Here is a 22,757-nt window from a genome sequence, read left to right on the forward strand (position 1 = left end):
TAGGGCAGGAAATTATTTGCCCTGCCATTGAGTTATCTGGCTAGTTTTAAAATAGCAAAGTTGTCTAGTGTTTTCTATCTGCAGACCAAAGTTGTGCAGGAGAAGAAAGAAGGCAGCCTGGTGGTTGTTGATGGCTTGGAGAAGCTAACAGGGAGGAGGTGGGGGAGGGATCACAGCTCCCATAAAGAATGGCCAGCTGGCTGTTGTTGGAGCTGAGTAAGTACAGATTACATCAGAGAGCCCAGCCCAGAGCTTAGGCACTTCCAGGTAGTTGGAAGCATGATTTTGTTTTGAAAATTACATGCTACACATACCTGCATACTAGTTAGTGGTCAGCGAGGCATAAGATACCAGAACAAAATTCAGCATTTGACATTGCTCTTGGTCCACTCCCTAATTTCCTGCTCCATAATTATATTACAATTTTCTCCTACTCCATATGGCTTATACTTTTTGTGTAGGTGATAGAGAAATTAATTATAAATAGGCTAGAAAACTCTTCATACTGCCTAGGTTACATAGTACTAGCTTACATACTACTAGGTTGCCTGGAAAGGAGAGATATCAACGGACTATTTGTAATGGAACAGTGCATTCTACAGTACTGATCTGGTAAACAAAATGTGTGACTTGGGCAACACTGACAAGATTCTTTATTGGATAACCAAATGTTCTTTTCATTGGGTTTGAAATATGTTGCAGAGGAGCAGATACACTCCTGAGACTGTGAATATATCAGGAAACATTTAAACCCAATGAGGACACACTGAAATTGTTTTGTTAATTTTCATGTTGTCAAAATGCCTCCTAAATATTTACATGTATACCTGGATATAAGATTCTTCCAAACTTCTGCAACAGAAGTTTCTTATTACAGTGGGTCGTGGCAAATACAAAGAAGAATTCTGTTCAAAGTAGTTGTTATAATAAACACACAGTGTACTGCTAAAATAAGCAGTTGTGAGTATTCAACTCTTGATGAGACAAGTGCCAAGTGTTACCCATCAACCTGAGGCATAAGAATGGGTGGAAAAATTCCAGAAGTTCAGAAGATAGACAGGTTTGATATAAATGTTGTCTTTGGCATATGACAAGGTTCCTACACCCATAAACTCACAGCATGTGCAGTTACATAAACAAACCCTCAAATATTAAGTAAACTAAATTATCCAGGATAGAAGTTATGAGAGCCTACTTAGGTCAGACTGGTGGCTGAGGAGCTGTTTGCAGTGTTGGCCACTAGAGAATGAAGACCACGCCTACGCAGAGAATCCCATATCTTTAAATAGTGCCACTCCCTCACCAAGCATTTTCAAACCAACATAACAGTATTGCTTTTGATTTACCTAAACATGTCCTACTTTGGTGTTTCTGATTCCCTTTTTTGCACTGTGATCATTATTCAAATATGGGTATTAGTTTCTAAGGTCAGTAATAGCATATCTAACCTCATAAATATTGTCGTGTCTCTTGATAGAATGCTTCAAAGTCTCTAGTTTCATACTAAGTTCTTAATAGTATAATTTCCTTCTCCATTATCTTGTAAAAGTAGTCCTCTCCTGGATAATAAAAATGGTGTCAAACATTGTAACTCTGTAGACCAATGCTTATACCTTACTTCCTACATTATCTTTCAGTAAAAGATATTGTTATAATATACTGTTCTTGGAATGATATGAACAATACTGAACATATTCTTAATAGGGAACTGATGATTGATCTCATTTGGATAACATGAAATCAACTTGGTAAGCCAATAACTGTTACTGTAATGATTTATAGGTGAGGAATTAAACAGGGAAGAGAAATGGATCAAACACATCAGTATTTCTAAAGTCCATCCAAGTGAACATTGGATTTCAGGAAAAGTGAAAAACTGGAATGCATTGTACAACTTAAACATAAATCAAGACAGTTTGCAGATCTTCCTCTGCAGGAATTTCTTGGTCAAAATCTCTTCCAAGTAGTGTGGCTGGTCTCTGTTTTTAGGAAGTTCTGGTCTCTGATTCTTCTAAGTTACTTGACTGGTCTCTTTCCATTTCAGGCATCTAAGATATTGGATCCATCTAATTGGATCCAAATTATGGAATTTGAGACTACCTGGGAGAGATGACCAGACAAAAGTATTTTCAATCTATAAGATTAATAAAACAATAGGAGAAGGATGTGAAAATATTTCATCCCAACACTCAAAAAGCAGAGGCAGAAGGATCTCTGTGATTTCAAGGGCGACCTTGTGTACAGAGAGTTTCAAGATAAACAGTACTACAAAGAGAATCCCTGTCTCTGAAAACTGTGTATCAAACACTAAAAAAGCAAGCAAGCACACAAATAATAAATATTTTAAAAGTTTATTTATAAAAACATGGAAACAACAGCTTCATTTCATAATCCGTGAGCTGCTATGAAAGGGCAAGACAGAAACTGTAGCTTTTACAGGCATAAAACACAATCATCTCAAGCCAGGATTTTCTGCTACTTGGGGCATTATCATTTTTTTTGTAGCAAGCAGTTAAGTGAGATTACAGAAACAGAATGAGTGTCTGGCAGATACTTTAGAATAATAATTAGAAAGTAAGTAGGAAGAGAAACAATTTTTGGAAAAGTACCATGTGGCTCTGACATCAGTTTACTCTTTAGATTGCTGTTAATGCTAAACACCTGATGGGTTGGATCTTAGGGTCATGGTTTATACATAGTATACTTAAAAATCCTTAGGTAAGATATCTTCCTTTCAGTCTGCAACTCTGCCTGGGACCATTCCTGCCCCTTTCGCACATGTTAAAGTCATCCTTTCTCCCAGGAGATCTGCTGTAAACAGAGTCACAGGGGACTGACTATCCTATCCCAGGATACCTATCCAATACCTATCCCAGCTGGGACCACATGGAGTCCAGAGGTCACAGGACCTATCCAACCTCCCATAGACACATCTTCCTTCCAGTCTGCAACTCCATTCAGGGTAGATTGGGTGTTCTTGACTGTCTTCCGCACCCCAAAGCCTATATGTCCCTCAGAAGGTCTACTGTAAGAAGGGACACATCTTTCCTGTCTCCCAGAAAGTCATCCATAACCAGGGACATAGGAGACAACCCTAAACAGAGACAGCACTGTCTACCTCCCAGGAGACCTCTCTAACCCAGCTCACACAGCTTACCTTGCCTACAAGAAGGGACAGGCTCCAGTCCAAGACAACCAGGCCAGGTATCACCAGAAATAACAAGATTGCAAGAGGCAAGCACAAGAACATAAGCAACAGAAGCCAAAGAAATTTGGCACCATCAGGACACAGATACCACACTACAGCAAGCCCTGGATATTTTAAACACACCTGAAGCACAGGATTCTCACATAAACTCCCATCTCATGAAGATTATAGAGGCCACTAAGGAGGACATAAATAACTCCCTTAAAGAAATACACAACATAGGCAAATAGATATAAGTACATAAAGAGGAAACTAATCCCTTAGTGAAATAGAGGAAAACATAATCCAACAGATGAGGAATTGAAAATAATAGTCCAAGACCTAAAGATGAAAATAGAATCAATAAGGAAATTTCGAAAGAAGGCAACCCTGGAGTTGGACAACTTAGGAAAGAGATCAGGAGCTACAGAATACATGACATAGAAGAATCTGAAGTGTATAAGTTATCAAAGAAGATATTGACAAATATCTTCAAATACTAACCCCAAATATCCAGAAAACACAGAATACAATGTAAATTTGTAAATTACCCAGTGTAGGAGAATGCCAGGGTGGGTGGGTGGGGGAGCCCACTCATAGAAGCAGGGTCCGCGCAATGGAATAGGAGGTTCCTGGAGGGGGAAACCAGTAAATGGGATAACATTTCAAATAAAAATAAATATCCATTAAAAGAAAAGGAAAAAATTAAAGAAATTAGAATTTCCAAAAAAAAAAAAGAAAAGAAAATTCCTCCCATCACATAATAATCAAAACACTAAATGTACAGAACAAAGAAAGAATTGTAATTGTAAACTTTCAATCATGGTACATGAAAAAGACAAGATATTCATGCCAAAACAAAATTAAAAAATATTTCTACTAATATAGGCCTACAGAGATTACTAGAAGGAAAAACTCCAAAATGGGGAGGGTAATGATACCACAAAAACCAACCAACCAACCAAACAAACAAACAAAAAAACGCAAAGGGAATTTAACATCTCACAACAAATCTAAATGAAGAGAATCATACAGGCACATAATACCATCTCTAACAACAAAAATAATAGGAAATAACAATGATCAGTCTTTAATATCTCTCAACATCAATGGAGTCTATTTCCCTATAAAATGATGTAGGCAAATAAACTGAATACACAAATAGGACCCAGCATTTTGCAGCAAACAAGAAACACAACTCAGTGACAAAAACAGATACTACCTCAGACAAAAAGGCTGGAAAAAAGTTTTTCAAGCAAATGGTCTCAAGAAACAAGTGAAAGTAGCCATTCTAATATCCAACAATTAGACATTTAACCAATATTTATCAAAAGAGTCAAGAAAGGACAGTTCATGCTCATCAAAGAAAAAAATCCACCAGGATGAAGTCTCAATTCTAAACAACTATTATCAGAATGCAAGGACAACTACATTCATAAGAGAAACTTTACTAAAGCTCAAAAAATACATTGAACTTCATACACTATTAGTCAGAGACTTCAACACCTCACTGTCACCAATGGACAGGCCACTGAAACAGAGACTAAACAGAGATACAGTGAAACTAACAGAAGTTATGAACCAAATGTATTTAACAGATATCTAAAAAACCTTTTACTCTAAAACAAAAGAATATACCTTCTTCTTAGTACCTCATGGTACCTTCTCCAAAACTGCCAATATAATTGGACTCAAAACATGTCTCAGTAGATATGCAAAGACTGAAACAATCCCATGCTTCCTATCATATCACCACTGACTAAGGATGGTCTTTAATAACAACAAAAACAACACAATACCCATATACTCAAGGAAACAGAACAACTCTCTATTTAATGATAACTTGGTCAGGGAAGAAATAAAGAAAAACAGTAAAGACTTTCTAGAATTAAATGAAAATGAAGTCACAGCACACTCAAACTTCTGGGACAAAATGAAAGCAGTGATAAGATGAAAATTAATAGTACTTAGTACCTTCATAAAGACTTTGCAGAGATCCTACACTAGCAACTTAACAGCACATCTGAAAGCTCTAGAGGAAGAGAAGAAGAAAATACAACCCAAGAGGAGAGGATTACAGGAAATAATTAAACTCAGGAGTGAAATCAACCAAGAAGAAACAAAGAACTTCTTCTTGAGAAAATAAACAAGATAGATAGAACCTTACCTAAACTAACTAAAAGCTACAGAGACAGTATCCAAACTAATAAAATAAGAAATAAAAATGGAGGCCCAAGAGCAGCAGGATCGCTGCGTCTGAGACACCGCCAGAACCTGAAGCGATCTACTGGATAAACAGTTCTCTGCACCCAAATCCCGTGGGAGGGAGAGCTAAACTTTCAGAGAGGCAGACACGCCTGGGAAACCGGAAGAGACTGCACTCTGCACACATCTCTGACGCCAGAGGAAAACACCAAATGCCATCTGGAACCCTGGTGCACGGAAGCTCCCGGAAAGGGCCGCGCAGATCTTCCTGGTTGCTGCCATCGCGGAGAGCTCGTAAGCAACACCCCACGAGCAAACATGAGCCTCGAGACCACAGGTAAGACCAACTTTTCTGCTGCAAGTGACCTGCCTGGTAAACCCCAGACAGAGGCCCACAGGAAAAGCTGAAGACGTGTAGAGAGGAAAAACTACACTCCTGAAAGCAGAACACTCTGTCCCCATAACTGGCTGAAAGATAACAGGAAAACAGGTCTACAGCACTCCTGACACACAGGCTTATAGGACAGTCTACCCAATGTCAGAAATACCAGAACAAAGTAACACTAGAGATAATCTGATGGCGAGAGGCAAGCGCAGGAACCCAAGCAACAGAAACCAAGACTACATGGCATCATCAGAGCCCAATTCTCCCACTAAACCAAACACTGAATATCCAAACACACCAGAAAAGCAAGACCTAGATTTAAAATCATATTTGATCATGATGCTGGAGGACTTTAAGAAAGACGTGAAGAACTCCCTTAGAGAAACACAGGAAAACATTAATAAACAAGTAGAAGCCTACAGAGAGGAATCGCAAAAATCCCTGAAAGAATTCCAGGAAAACATAAATAAACAAGTAGAAGCCCATAGAGAGGAGTGACAAAAATCCCTGAAAGAATTCCAGGAAAACACAATCAAACAGTTGAAGGAATTAAAAATGGAAATAGAAGCAATCAAAAAGGAACACATGGAAACAACCCTGGATATAGAAAACCAAAAGAAGAGACAAGGAGCTGTAGATATGAGCTTCACCAACAGAATACAAGAGATGGAAGAGAGAATCTCAGGAGCAGAAGATTCCATAGAAATCATTGACTCAACTGTCAAAGATAATGTAAAGTGGAAAAGGCTATAGGTCCAAAACATACAGGAAATCCAGGACTCAATGAGAAGATCAAACCTAAGGATAATAGGTATAGAAGAGAGTGAAGACTCCCAGCTCAAAGGACCAGTAAATATCTTCAACAAAATCATAGAAGAAAACTTCCCTAACCTAAAGAAAGAGATACCCATAGGCATACAAGAAGCCTACAGAACTCCAAATAGATTGAAGCAGAAAAGAAACACTTCCCGTCACATAATACTCAAAACACCAAACGCACAAAATAAAGAAAGAATATTAAAAGCAGTAAGAGAAAAAGGTCAAGTAACATATAAAGGCAGACCTATCAGAATCACACCAGACTTTTCGCCAGAAACTATGAAAGACAGAAGATCCTGGACAGATGTCATACAGACCCTAAGGGAACACAAATGCCAGCCCAGGTTACTGTATCCTGCAAAACTCTCAATTAACATAGATGGAGAAGCCAACATATTCCATGACAAAACCAAATTTACACAATATCTTTCTACAAATTCAGCACTACAAAGGATAAAAAATGGTAAAGCCCAACATAAGGAGGCAAGCTATACCCTAGAAGAAGGAAGAAACTAATCGTCTTGGCAACAAAACAAAGAGAAGAAAAGCACACAAACATAACGCCATATCCAAATGTGAATATAACTGGAAGCAATAATCACTATTCCTTAAAATCTCTCAACATCAATGGCCTCAACTCCCCAATAAAAAGACATAGATTAACAAATTGGATACGCAACGAGGACCCTGCATTTTGCTGCCTACAGGAAACACACCTCAGAGACAAAGACAGACACTACTTCAGAGTGAAAGGCTGGAAAACAACTTTCCAAGAAAATGGTCTGAAGAAGCAAGCTGGAGTAGCCATTCTAATATCAAACAAAACCAATTTTCAACTAAAAGTCATCAAAAAAGATAAGGAAGGACACTTCATATTCATCAAAGGAAAAATCCACCAAAATGAACTCTCAATCCTAAATATCTATGCCCCAAATACAAGGGCAACTACACACGTAAAAGAAACCTTACTAAAGCTCAAAACACACATTGCACCTCACACAATAATAGTAGGAGATTTCAACATCCCACTCTCATCAATGGACAGAACATGGAAACAAAAATTAAACAGAGACGTAGACAGACTAAGAGAAGTCATGAGCCAAATGGACTTAACAGATATTTATAGAACATTCTATCCTAAAGCAAAAGGATATACCTTCTTCTCAGCTCCTCATGGTACTTTCTCCAAAACTGACCATATAATTGGTCAAAAAAACGGGCCTCAACAGGTACAGAAAGATAGAAATAATCCCATGCGTGCTATCGGACCACCATGGCCTAAAACTAGTCTTCAATAACAATAAGGGAAGAATGCCCACATATACGTGGAAATTGAACAATGCTCTACTCAATGATAACCTGGTCAAGGAAGACATAAAGAAAGAAATTAAAGACTTTTTAGAATTTAATGAAAATGAAGGTACAGCATACCCAAACGTATGGGACACAATGAAAGCTGTGCTAAGAGGAAAACTCATAGCTCTGAATGCCTGCAGAAAGAAATAGGAAAGAGCATATGTCAGCAGCTTGACAGCACACCTAAAAGCTCTAGAACAAAAAGAAGCAAATATACCCAGGAGGAGTAGAATGCAGAAAATAATCAAACTCAGAGCTGAAATCAACCATGTAGAAACAAAAAGGACCATAGAAAGAATCAACAGAACCAAAAGTTGGTTCTTTGAGAAAAATCACCAAGATAGATAAACCCTTAGCCAGACTAACAAGAGGACACAGAGAGTGTGTCCAAATTAACAAAATCAGAAATGAAAAGGGAGACATAACTACAGATTCAGAGGAAATTCAAAAAATCATCAGATCTTATTATAAAAGCCTATATTCAACAAAACTTGAAAATCTGCTGGAAATGGACAATTTCCTAGACAGATACCAGGTACGAAAGTTAAATCAGGAACAGGTAAACCAGTTAAACAACCCCATAACTCCTAAGGAAATAGAAGCAATCATTAAAGGTCTCCCAACCAAAAAGAGCCCAGGTCCAGACGGGTGTAGTACAGAATTCTATGAAAACTTCATAGAAGACCTCATACCAATATTATCCAAACTATTCCACAAAATTGAAACAGATGGAGCACTACTGAATTCCTTCTATGAAGCCACAATTACTCTTATACCTAAACCACAAGAAGACCCAACAAAGAAAGAGAACTTCAGACCAATTTCCCTTATGAATATAGATGCAAAAATACTCAATAAAATTCTGGCAAACCGAATCCAAGAGCACATCAAAACAATCATCCACCATGATCAAGTAGGCTTCATCCCAGGCAGGCAGGGATGGTTTAATATATGGAAAACCATCAACGTGATCCATTATATAAACAAACTGAAAGAACAAAACCACATGATCATTTCATTAGATGCTGAGAAAGCATTTGACAAAATTCAACACCCCTTCATGATAAAAGTCCAGGAAGAATAGGAATTCAAGGCCCATACCTAAACATAGCAAAAGCCATATACAGCAAACCAGTTGCTAACATTAAACTAAATGGAGAAAACCTGAAGTAATCCCAATAAAATCAGGGACTAGACAAGGCTGCCCACTCTCTCCATACTTATTCAATATAGTTCTTGAAGTTCTAGCCAGAGCAATCAGACAACAAAAGGAGGTCAAGGGGATACAGATCGGAAAAGAAGAAGTCAAAATATCACTATTTGCAGATGATATGATAGTATATTTAAGTGATCCCAAAAGTTCCACCAGAGAACTACTAAAGCTTATAAACAACTTCAGCAAAGTGGCTGGGTATAAAATTAACTCAAATAAATCAGTAGCCTTCCTCTACACAAAAGAGAAACAAGCCAAGAAATTAGGGAAACGACACCCTTCATAATAGACCCAAATAATAAAAAGTACCTCGGTGTGACTTTAACCAAGCAAGTAAAAGATCTGTACAATAAGAACTTCAAGACTCTGAAGAAAGAAATTGAAGACCTCAGAAGATGGAAAGATCTCCCATGCTCATGGATTGGCAGGTTTAACATAGTATAAATGGCCATTTTACCAAAAGCGATCTACAGATTCAATGCAATCTCCATCAAAATACCAATCCAATTCTTCAAAGAGTTAGACGGAACAATTTGCAAATTCATCTGGAATAACAAAAAACCCAGGATAGCTAAAACGATAAAAGGACTTCAGGGGGAATCACTATCCCTGAACTCAAGCAGTATTACAGAGCAATAGTGACAAAAACTGCATGGTATTGGTACAGAGACAGACAGATAGACCAATGGAATTGAATTGAAGACCCAGGAATGAACCCACAGACCTATGGGCACTTGATTTTTGACAAAGGAGCCAAAACCATCCAATGGAAAACAGATAGCATTTTCAGCAAATGGTGCTGGTTCAACTGGAGGTGAACATGTAGAAGAATGCAGATCGGTCCATGCTAATCACCCTGTACGAAGCTTAAGTTCAAGTGGATCAAGAACCTCCACATCAAACCGGATACACTCAAACTAGTAGAAGAAAAACTAGGGCAGCATCTCGAACACATGGGCACTGGAAAAAATTTCCTGAACAAAACACCAAGGGCTTATGCTCTAAGATCAAGAATCGACAAATAGGATCTCATAAAACTGCAAAGCTTCTGTAAGGCAAAGGACACTGTGGTTAGGACAAAACGGCAACCAACAGATTGGGAAAAGATCTTTACCAATCCTACAACTGATAGAGGCCTCATATCCAAAATATACAAAGAACTCAAGAAATTAGACCGCAGGGAAACAAATAACCCTATTAAAAATGGGGTTCAGAGCTAAACAAAGAATTCACAGCTGAGGAATGCCGAATGGCTGAGAAACACCTAAAGAAATGTTCAACATCTTTAGTCATAAGGGAAATGCAAATCAAAACAACCCTGAGATTTCACCTCACACCAGTGAGAATGGCTAAGATCAAAAACTCAGGTGACAGCAGATGCTGGCGAGGATGTGGAGAAAGAGGAACACTCCTCCATTGTTGGTGGGATTGCAGACTGGTACAACCATTCTGGAAATCAGTCTGGAGGTTCCTCAGAAAATTGGACATTGAACTGCCTGAGGATCCAGCTATACCTCACTTGGGTATATACCCAAAAGATGCCCCAACATATAAAAAAGACACGTGCTCCATTATGTTCATCGCAGCCTTATTTATAATAGCCAGAAGCTGGAAATAACCCAGATGCCCTTCAACAGAGGAATGGATACAGAAAATGTGGTACATCTACACAATGGAATATTACTCAGCTATCAAACACAATGACTTTATGAAATTCGTAGGCAAATGGTTGGAACTGGAAAATATCATCCTGAGTGAGGTAACCCAATCACAGAAAAACACACATGGTATGCACTCATTGATAAGTGGCTATTAGCCCAAATGCTTGAATTACCCTAGATGCCTAGAGCAAATGATACTCAAGACGGATGGTCAAAATGTGAATGCTTCACTCCTTCTTTAAAAGGGGAACAAGAATACCCTTGGCAGGGAATAGAGAGGCAAAGATTAAAACAGACACAGAAGGAACACCCATTCAGAGCCTGCCCCACATGTGGCCCATACATATACAGCTATCCAATTAGACAAGATGGGTGAAGCAAAGAAGTACAGGTCGACAGGAGCTGGATATAGATCTCTCCTGAGAGGCACAGCCAGGATACAGCAAACACAGAGGCGAATGCCAGCAGCAAACCACTGAACTGAGAATAGGACCCCCGTTGAAGGAATCAGAGAAAGAACTGGAAGAGCTTGAAGGGGCTCGAGACCCCTTATGAACAACAATGCCGAGCAACCAGAGCTTCCAGGGACTAAGCCACTACCTAAAGACTATACATGGACTGACCCTGGACTTTGACCTCACAGGTAGCAATGAATATCCTAGGAAGAGCACCAGTGGAAGGGGAAGCCCTGGGTCCTGCTAAGACTGAACCTCCAGAGAACTAGACTATGGGGGGAGGGCGGCAATGGGGGGAGGGTTGGGAGAGGAACACCCATAAGGAAGGGGAGGGGGGAGGGGGATGTTTGCCCGGAAACCGGGAAAGGGAATAACACTTGAAATGTATATAAGAAATACTCAAGTTAATAAAAAAAAAGAGAGAGAAAAAAAGAAATAAAAATGGAGAAGTAAAAACAGAAATTGAAGAAATTAAAAAAAATCATCACATATTACTACAAAAGTATATACTCAACAAAACTGGAATATCTAGATGAAATAGATGATTTTCTAGAAAAATGCCTCATACCGAATTCAAATCAGGATAAGGTACAGCATCTAACATGTCCCATAAACCCTAAGGAAATAGAAGCAGTCATTAAAATTCTCCCAATGAAAAAAAGCACAGGCCAAGATGTTTTTAATTCAAACATGACCTTCAAAGAAGTCCTATTGCCAATACTCCTCAAACTATTCCATAAAATAGAAATAAAAGAAGCACTACCTAATTTGCTCAATGAATCCAAAGTTACTCTGATACCTAAACCACACAAAGACCCAACAAAGAAAAAGAACTTCACACCAAATATGTTTGTGAATATTGATGTAAATATACACAGAAAAATTCTCAAAAAGTAAATCCTAGAACATATCAAAATAACCGTTCCCTATGATCAGGTAGGTTTTGTCACAGGAATTTAGGGACAGTTCAATATAAAGAAATCCATCAATGTAATCTACTACATGAACTAAATATATTATGTGATCATATTATTAGATGCAGAAAAAGACATTGAGAAAATACAACACCCCTTCATGTTAAAAATTTTGGAGAGACCAGGAATTCAACTCACATGACTAAACAAAATAAAACCAAGTTCCATCAAGCCAATGGCCATCATCAAGTTAAATGGAGAGATATTTGAAGCAATCCCACTAAACTCTGAGACAAGGTTGCCTACTCTATCCCTATTCATTCAATATAGTACTTATAGTTCTAGCTAGAGCAATTACAGAACAAAAGGAGGCCAAAGGGATTGGAAGGAAGGAAATCACTATTTGTAGATGATATTATAGTATACACAAGCGACCTTCAAAATTCTACCAGAGATCTCCTACAACTGATAAACAACTTCAGAAAATTGGCAGAATGTAAAATTAACTCAAATTAGTCAGTAGCCTTCCTCACTACAATGAATAAATGGGCTGATAGAGAAGTTAGGAAAAGCATCACTCTTTTTTTTTTTTTTATTAACTTGAGTATTTCTTATATACATTTCGAGTGTTATTCCCTTTCCCGGATTCCGGGCAAACATCCCCCTCCCCCCTCCCCTTCCTTATGAGTATTCCCCTCCCAACCCTCCCCCCATTGCCGCCCTCCCCCCATAGACTAGTTCACTGGGGGTTCAGTCTTAGCAGGACCCAGGGCTTCCCCTTCCACTGGTGCTCTTACTAGGATATTCATTGCTACCTATGGGGTCAGAGTCCAGGGTCAGTCCATGTATAGTATTTAGGTAGTGGCTTAGTCCCTGGAAGCTCTGGTTGCTTGGCATTGTACTTTTGGGGTCTCGAGCCCCTTCAAGCTCTTCCAGTTCTTTCTCTGATTCCTTCAACAGGGGTCCTATTCTCAGTTCAGTGGTTTGCTGCTGGCATTCGCCTCTGTATTTGCTGTATTCTGGCTGTGTCTCTCAGGAGCGATCTACATCCAGCTCCTGTCGGTCTGCACTTCTTTGCTTCATCCATCTTGTCTAATTGGGTGGCTGTATATGTATGGGCCACATGTGGGGCAGGCTCTGAATGGATGTTCCTTCAGTCTCTGTTTTAATCTTTGCCTCTCCCTTCCCTGCCAAGGGTATTCTTTTTCCTCATTTAAAGAAGGAGTGAAGCATTCACATTTTGATCATCCGTCTTGAGTTTCGTTTGTTCTAGGGATCTAGGGTAATTCAGCATTTGGGCTAATAGCCACTTATCAATGAGTGCATACCATGTATGTCTTTCTGTGATTGGGTTAGCTCACTCAGGATGATATTTTCCAGTTCCAACCATTTGCCTACGAATTTCATAAACTCGTTGTTTTTGATAGCTGAGTAATATTCCATTGTGTAGATGTACCACATTTTCTGTATCCATTCTTCTGTTGAAGGGCATCTGGGTTCTTTCCAGCTTCTGGCTATTATAAATAAGGCAAAAGCATCACTCTTTACAATAGTGATAAATAATATAAAGTATCTTGGTGTAACTATAACCAAGCAAGTGAAAGATCTGTATGAAAGAACTGCAAATAACTGAAGAAAGAAATTGAAGAAGACATCAGAGTATCGAAAGATCTCCCATGCTCATAGGTTGTAGGGATAACATAGTTTAAAAAGGCCATTGTTTGTGGGGTTGTAAACTTGTATAATGACTCTGGAAATCAATGTGGAGTCTCCTGAGAAACCTGGAATTACTTCCACCTGAAAACCCAGGTATAACCCTCCTGGGAATATACCCAAAAATGCTCTACTGTATAACAAGGACACATGTTCCACTATGTTCATAGTAGCCTTATTTAATAGTTAAAAGCTGGAACCAACCCAGATGTCCCTCATAGGAAGAGTACTATAGAAAATGTGGTACATTTACACAATATAGAGTGCCACTTAACTATTAAAAATGAGGATTTCACAAATTTTGCAGGCAAATGAACTGAGGTAACCCAGACCCCAAAGTACATGGTATGTACTCACTGATAGGTGGATTTTAGCTTAAAAGTTAAGAAAATCTATAATACAACTCATAGACCATATGAATCTTAACAAGAAGGCCCATGTGTAGATGCTTCAATTCCATTTTGAAAGGAAACAAAACAATCACAGGAGGCAGAGGGAGGGATGGAGCTCGATGGGAGATGAGTGGGGGAAGGAAAAGGGGAAGCATGATCAGGTATGGTGTGAGCTAGGATAGAGGACAAGAGGGCCAGGAGAATGAATAGAAATATGTAGCAGTGTGGGTGGAAGATGGGAGGAAACCACTAGAAAGTCCCCGACACCAAGGACTTCAGAGTCTACCAGGTCCCAGTTGGATTATCTCAGCTGAAATGCCCAAGAGTGGGGACATAGAACCTGAAAAGACCACCTCCGGTAGATAGACCTGGTCCCTAATTGAGGAAAAGGATTACCCACCTATCTCAAATATTTTGACCAAGAATTTTTCCTGTCTAAAACAAATTCAGGGACAAAAATAGTAGCAACTAGTCAGACCCAGGAGACTAAGTCACCAACCAAGGAGCTGCCTGGTTTGATCTCAGTGGGAGGATATGCACTTGGTCTTGTGGAGCCTTGATGCCTCAGAGAATGCAGAGGCTAGATGGGTGAGGTGGGAATGTCTGGTTGGGGGAGCACTCTCTTAGAGGTAAAGGCAAGGGAGGGAGGAGTGTGTGGGGTTCTAGTGGAGGGAGAATCAAGAAGGGGGATAATATTTGAAATGTAAATAAATAAAATAATAAAATAATTCTTAGGTAAGGTCATGACTCCTCAGTTTTTCTTTTTTACAAACTACTCATTTGAAACTCATTTGAAATGCAGCTAGTTACTATGACAAAGAGCCACAGTTTCTGTGAGAATTTTTCTTCTCAGTCAATAGCTCTTGAAACTTGGAAGGCATGAAATACACTCTCCTCCTTTCATAAGGAAAATTATGGATCTGAACTTATGGAAATCTTATGTGCTACCAAAGACTCTCTGTTAGTCAAAAATAGTTGCCATGAACAGAATATAGTACACAGCTTAATTAAAGGAACATCCAAAAATTCTGGTTTTCTATGAAAATAACTTCAAATTTAGGCTAATCATAAACCTGTGTTGTTATGAAATTTTCTATATATTTGAGGCTGCAAAGATATTCTCTATGTGTCAAAGATGTCATGAAATTATTTCTGCATTTGCTTCAACCTCCAGAGTACAAAAATTATATGCATGCATTAAAAGTTTCCCTGTTATAGGGCTTAGCAATTTACTTCAGAGATAACATTAAGACTTTTCTCAGTTTGTGCTTCATAACCTTAAAAAACACATGTGAATTTTTAAAAACTGTAATATATGTGGCATATAGAGACACCCAACTTTCAGGTAGGACAGATTCACACCACATTGTTATTAACCCTCAGAGTGGTATTTTATCATTTGGATTGTCATATGATATTGTAAATGTGTTTTCCCCACTGTTCTCAAACTCGGAAACAGCTTACTGAGGCTCCGATATGTTAGATGACTGAAAGAGTCAGTGATGACCAAGTTACTTGAAAGAAGGAAAGTTAAAAATTTCTGAGAGAAAGCAGAGAACAGTCTTCACAAAATATCACAGGTCTTGTAAATGTCTTTCTCCACATCTAGTCTCTATGAATTAATTTCCCTACACCCTTTTAAATCCTTAAATTTCTTGCCTTTCTACTGATTTTTGCTTATTGTTTTAATTTGCAACAGGATCTAACAAACTCAGAGGATAGAATTTGAACTGAGAAAACACATCCATCAGTTTCCTTAAAGATGGATCTATATTGTATTTTCTTTAGTGGTGATTGGTTCGGAAAGTTTCAACTCAAAGGCACTCCCCCTTTCCCGTTGTGTCTGAGTTGTATGAGTAAGAAGGCTGAAAAAGCCATGAAGAGGAAGGCAGTTAAACAACACTCCTTTATCTTGCAGGAATCTTTTCGTGCCTCCAAATTTCTCCATGCTTGATTTCTGCTCCTCAGTAATGGAGTATAGGCTGAGATTTGTAAAATGAGATAAACTCCTTTCTCATCAAGTTGATTTTGTTCATAGTGTTTGATCAAAGGGGTTAAAAGCTATATAAGGTATTGGTATTTCTCTGTTATCTTTTCTGTGAAAAATGTTAACAATTTCTATGGAGGACTGCAGAATGACTTTGTTACTTTGAGCTACAACAGTGAGTAGCTTATTGTGGAAATCTAGAAGAAGAGAGCAGAGCAAATGATGGAGATTGCCCTCTGGAGTTTCAGAGAGATGCAAAGTCTCTCTCAAAAACATTTGTGCCATGTTTTATGTTAATAATCTGTAGGGTCTGGTTACCTTGTGCTGAAGAAGTTTCTTTGATAACATGAGACATAAACCCCTAGAGTAAAAGTTTTTCTTTATTACAACAAAAGATTCTACTTAGCTGGGGCTTAAAAATGGGCTGTCATTAAGAAAGATGAGTATGTTTGAGGGAAAATCATCTAAGATTGTTTCTTTTAGAGTCAGCACACAGAAACTGAGATTCAGAATAGGACAAGGCTGCAACTCATGCTCTCAGACAAACTTGGTATTGTTTAAGAGTCACCTCGATATTACTGGTTATGAAAGGATGCTGGGGTTCATGAAGAGCATCTGAAGCTTAGCACTATGGCAGGATTGGAATACATAAAGAAAGGACTGGGGTGGCTATTGGTAAAAGTTCAATCCAGTTGGACTAGAATAACAAAGGTTTAAGGAGAAGTGTGGAACATTTGTTGATTGGCACATAGTCACAGTGTCAGAGTCACTGAAGAAAGCCCAGCAGAAGGTAATGATGAACACTCTGTGAAGTTGCAGCAGGGTATTGCAAAATTTTGGAGTCATCATTATGATGAGTCAATCACCAAGAGCATCCCCAACTGTAAAGTAGAGCTGCCTGAGCCCAAGAGGCTAGCTGTGTTTACTGTTAGCGGCCAGAGCTGAAGAAGTTATTGCAAGCCATTGGGAGGAACATTGAAATGAGTTACTTACACAGTTTGCCCTTTCATTTTGCTATGTTAAACTATGATTCTGACACTGATATTTCCCTTTAGAAGTAAGAGAGTATTCAAGTTAAGTTTGAAGACATAGAACCCACAAATTCTGAACTTTGAACGTTTAAATGAAGTTTTCAGTTTTACAGAAAAGTGGCGTTTTAGAGAGACTATGGTTGTTACATAAAGGTTTTTAGATATTATAGATACTTTTGGTATTTTAGAATGATATGAATTTTGAAAGGGATTTTGGATATTTTCAGGAGATTGAACTTTTTAAGAAAATTGAACTGCTTTATATTATTATATCAATGTTAATATGGTGATGAGTTCTTGAGGCTGGACAGGAATATAAATGATTTGCATAAATTTATGTGCCACATTGATAAGAAATCTGTTGGCCTTTCTAGTTTTATGTCAAATTGACACTTGCTAGTGCTATTTTGTATGAGGCAACATTATCTGGAAAACTGACTATAATATATTATCCCATGGTACAATATTTTGTACATTGTCTTGATTGATGATTTAAGGGGGAGACTCCATGATGTTTTGGCTAATGTCACTTCTAGGCAGGGTGATATTGTGTGTATAAGAAATCAGGTTGCCAAATGACTGACAGAAAAGCAGTGAACTACATTCTCGAATATCTAAATGCCCTCTTGGGAACTACAAACTGTTTCCACCATCCCTGAATCTTCAGATTGGGGAATCTACCATCAACACAGAAAATGTCTAATTAATGCTTAAAAATACTCACCAACTCATTGCACACTTGCATTGAGAGAACAAGGCTTAAACCGAAGACCTAATATAAGTGGAGATCAATTCCAAAACAAACATGAGAAAATACAGAGAACAATAAAGCATATGGAAATGTATTCAATATAAAACATTACAAACTATATTTCTCCAGAAATAAAATGAAAATGTTATGGAAATATAGGATATGCCTGTCATATTATAAGCTTTAATTAGTGTAGTTGTAGAAGAAAATGAGAAGGAATCTTGTAGACTGACAACAGGGTGTCTCCAAGAATGAGCAGCATGCAGACATGTGTCCAATTTTGGAAAAGCATTGAGCAATTTGTGGTTGACTCACATGCAATGAATTCAGATCAGTATTTTAAAGATTTACACCAAAAGGAAACCTATATTTTAATGTCATAGAATATCTTGTTGGAAAATAAACCCATTAAAGAGCATAAAGTATGAATGTAAATATAAAAACAGGGATACAGAATTATGGACATTAATGTTAGAAGGTGGAATGAACAGATAAAGGAAATAAAATGGGTAACAGATTGAGATTTAAGTTAATAAATGTTCATAATATTATGATTATGATATCACCTGATTATGAAAGCACCTGAGAGCTATTCAACAAGCATATCACTTCACTGTGTAAATTGGCTGTTTGAAAAACATACCTTGAAAATAGTCTTAAAGTTAATAAAAATAAATTCTTTTAACAAGTTTCTTACAAAATATAGCACTAAAATATAAAATAACTTACTTTTTTGTTAAAACATGTTATCACTCTTACAACTTTGTAAAACCTAAAATCTATAGCTTTAATGTCTTTTGAGACATTTTATACTTCTATAAGTTGCACAGTGTATTTTTAAATATTGAGTGAACAATAATTAATGCCACATGAATAAGAGTATGCTCAGACATATATGTATTAAAATATTAATACTTATACTTCATGCACATATTCACAATGCAAAGGCTTATTTTAATGAGTCATTTGTCTTCATAATAAATGGTGGCTCTCCTCCACTTACAAAAATATGGTGTAATTATAAAAACAATACATTTTTAAAAAGCTTTCAAATTATATGTTCATTTTAAGATAATATCCCCCTGCTTGTTTCTTTTTTTTTTTTGTAGAGATAAAAGAAAAACTCATGAACACAGTAGACTCAGGTCTTAAGATTAAGAAGGGGCTGACAGTTGGGAAACATCCAGAAAGTAATACAAAAACATTCACCAACAGCCATTTGTGATGACTAGAAAAAGTTATACATACAATAAAGATGCAGGAAAGTGTGTAAAAGAAGACAAAAGTGCTCACCAGGAGAAGGATGGTTTGGACAGCTTTTGTCTCAGGAGATGATCTGGAAGATACTTTGGCACTGGACATGTGTTGCATTTTCTGCTTGTGCCTATGAAGTATGAGAACCGTAATGGTGCTAGCCCAGACCATGAACCCCATAAAAAGAAAATCAGGAACTGAAAACAGTGCTACATACAGTAAGTCTCTGATTTTATCTGCAGTAGTAACACAGTATCCCATATCTATTATATTTGCTGTGTCGTTCTTGATGTATTTTGCTCTCACATACACAAGGTTAACGCTACTGATAAGCATGTACAGAATCCAACTTAGGTAAACAGAAGAACCAATTTGTTCTTGTCGTCTTCCTTTAAACTCTGAACATCTGGATTCCAATGGGCTAATAGTGATGGCTTGGTAGACACTCAGGAAGGTAGTGCTGCCTATGGACACACCCCTGCCAACTCTGTGGAGATAGTAAGTCCCTTTGCATCCAAAGTCACTGAGGAAGTCTTTTAACCCAAAAGACAACATTGTCTGTGGCACTCCTTTACACAACAGAATTAAGATGTTGGCTATACTCAAGTGTATCACAATCCAGTATCTGGACCTTAGCCTAAACCCATTGAAGTTAAGCAATAGATAATGGTGGAAGAGAAAACAATTGCCCAGAAACCCAACCACAGTCTGTAACAAGAAGATCCCTCCTACAGCCACTTCACTGGCTGCCATGATGTTGCATCCAGCTCTCAGCCAAACACTGTCAGGGAAGATGAGGCCAGCCTTCAAATACATACATACATACATACATACATATACATATATTCATGAATACATGGTCTTCCTCATATTTTTGCCATTAGTGTGCCACAGGATTCTGCCCCTTTGCCATTAGTAAGTTAAAGGTTTCTGCCAGTGGCAATCGATTATAGCCACTAAAATCTTTTACTTGATAGGATGCTGATCTCAGTGCCTGGCTGCGTGGTCAGGATTTTAGTTGTAGTCAGGTACCAAGTGCCTTAGATACAGGCCTATGAAATCTTTGATTTTCCCTCCCCTCAGACCTAGTTATTATTTCACCTGCTGTAGCAATGTGTCATATCAAGGAGCCACACATTTTCTCAGTGTTCTCCCTGTAAAGTGATATTTAGAGAAGGCAATTAAAAGTCTCTTCCCAGTGTGACATAAGTTAATGTTAGACCAATTTAGGAGACTCTTCTTAACTTATCCTTGATCCCTGGTGGCAGACAGCATCTTGCACAGAGGGAACTGAAAACACTGAACTGGGAAAGACTGACAGTGAATTGTGTGTCTCATTGAGTTTCTACTTTTTCTCAGTAGGAACAAGCACAGAAGAGAGGGTTTTTTTTCTGTACCTCATCTCTGTAAGTTGCTCCATCATTTTAGTTCCAAGAAGATTATAGAGTGAGATATATGTAGCTTGGCTGTGCGGAGTTTTCCCACCACTGTGTTTCCTTTACCTTTTTAAAAATCCAAATCATTCATTTTGATGCTCTTCAAAGGCAGTCATTTACGTTTTTTGGAAGGAGCTTAACTAGTGACTTTTCCTCCATACTATGTACTAACTCAATAGGTTACAGTAGAAATAAACAAATTCAAATATTTGCCATTGATATTGGTAAGTTCTATAACTAGACTATAATGCTTAATTGATATAGACAGCACATATTTTGACTGTAGGATACAGAAATTAATTTTGAACTGACAAAATAGATCCATTGGCTACCCTTTACAGTGATACACAGTATTATCTAGAGTGTTTGGTAAAAAAACAGTATCAACTGTCTTATCCAGTCTACACTATAGTGCATGTTATTGACCTTGAAGCAAATATTCACACAAAAGCAACACTAGAAAGATCATTTAAAGGTTAACCAACTTCACTTGTTGGATAGGAGTACTTCTTCAAATGATACATTTTTATGTTACATTGTATAAAAAACAAAACAAAACAAAAACATATTTAGAGAAATCTAGGCACCAATAAGAACTTATTAACATTTTTAAGTGTCCATGTTGTTAATCTTCTGTCTCTGTAGATGTCTGTCTTTGGCTCTGACTCTGTGTGTGTGTTGGTTCTCTTACGTACATAATATATAGATATACATAAGTATACATACGTGTAAAATACATATTTATATATGTTTGTGCTTCTCCAACATTCAATGAAGAGAAGCTTTTTATTGCACTAAGTAGTGAACACAGAGAAGCATTGCTACTGAAGATTAGAATAAGAAACTGAATGCGCAACTTTATATAGGAAATCTGAATCATTTTTTCTCTGTTAGGCTCACAGAATATTCTCACTAGAACATGGAAAAATTTTGAAAGTCAGAGGACCGGGAGGATTGTGTGAATGTTGTCATTCAGGCAATGATTTCTCTAACAGCTTTGGTTTCCCACCAGCAATTGGTTTTTCTTTTCCTTAAATCATCTTACAATCATCTAAGATTTGTTTTACTGACCATGGACATACTTAACTCTGTAAGATGAAATGTCAGAGTTATTTTTGTTCGCATTACAGAGATGACTAGTGATGTTGAACATTTCTTCAAGGGTTTTTCAGCCATTTCTATTTCATCTTTTTAGAGTTCTTTTGGCTAGTTATTTCTCCATTTTTAATTGGGTTGTTCTCTTGTTTTTAATTGGGTTTTTTTAGTTCTTTCCATGTTTTATATTAGTACCTTTAGATACTGTTCTTCTATTGTTAGTACCTATCCTTGATGGTGAGGTGACATTAGTGGAGGTACGATAAAGATGTGTCCACCTTCCTAGTCCAATATGTAAATCTGTGTCCTATCATTGGAATTTTGAGACCCTTAACATTGAGTGTTATTAATGATCAATGTTTATTGACTTCTGATATATTGTTTCTTATGGTGTGTGTTCTTGTTTCCTTTTAACTTACTTTTCAGTGATTGTTAATTTATTGTGCCTTCTTGAGTGTGATTAACCTCCTCAAAATGAAAGTTTCTTTCTACTGCTATCTGAAGATATGGATGGATTCATAGATGATAGATAGATAGATAGATAGATAGATAGAAAGACTTACATTTGTTTTTATAGTGTTAGGTTTTCTTTCTTCACAGGATGGATAATATTGTTGTGTATAATATTCTGCTCTGGAATCTGTAATACTTTAGAATTTGTAGAAGGTTTATCCAAGTAATTCTGCTTTGTAGAGTTTCAATTCAGAAATTGAATATTATTCTATTAGGTCTGCCTTTAAATGGGATTGGTCTTTTTCCACTTAAGACTTTAATACTCTTTCATTGTTCTGTTGAATACTTTTAGAATTATGTGTCATAGGTAATTTATTTTCTGATCTTGTTTACTTGGAGCTCTTTATGAATTGTGTACCTTGATAAGAACCTCCATCTCAAGGTTATCAA

General features: G+C 37.5%; 1 protein-coding gene across 1 annotated transcript; it reads right to left on the reverse strand.

Moving 5' to 3' along the window:
- Positions 1-17,932: 17,932 nt before the first annotated feature.
- Positions 17,933-20,076, reverse strand: Vom1r22 (vomeronasal 1 receptor 22). Its single transcript, XM_087602861.1, has 2 exons — positions 19,318-20,076; positions 17,933-17,995 (listed from the first exon to the last, which is right to left on the reverse strand). Exons 1-2 carry the CDS (start codon positions 20,074-20,076, stop codon positions 17,933-17,935), a joined length of 822 nt encoding a protein of 273 aa, XP_087458987.1.
- Positions 20,077-22,757: the final 2,681 nt, after the last annotated feature.

Source organism: Rattus norvegicus, chromosome 1 (assembly GCF_021556685.1).
Source record: "Rattus norvegicus strain SHRSP/BbbUtx chromosome 1, alternate assembly SHRSP_T2T, whole genome shotgun sequence".
NCBI lineage: Eukaryota > Metazoa > Chordata > Mammalia > Rodentia > Muridae > Rattus > Rattus norvegicus.

What these genes read in the sequence shown, in the direction of transcription:
- Vom1r22 (XM_087602861.1), bottom strand. Translation starts at nt 20,076, where the DNA reads ATGGCAGCCAGTGAAGTGGCTGTAGGAGGGATCTTCTTGTTACAGACT. An exon ending in CACTTTCCTGCATCTTTATT is followed by an intron (nt 17,996 to 19,317) that starts GTATGTATAACT and finishes TGTTGATGGTAG; the next exon opens with ATTCCCCAATCTGAAGATTC.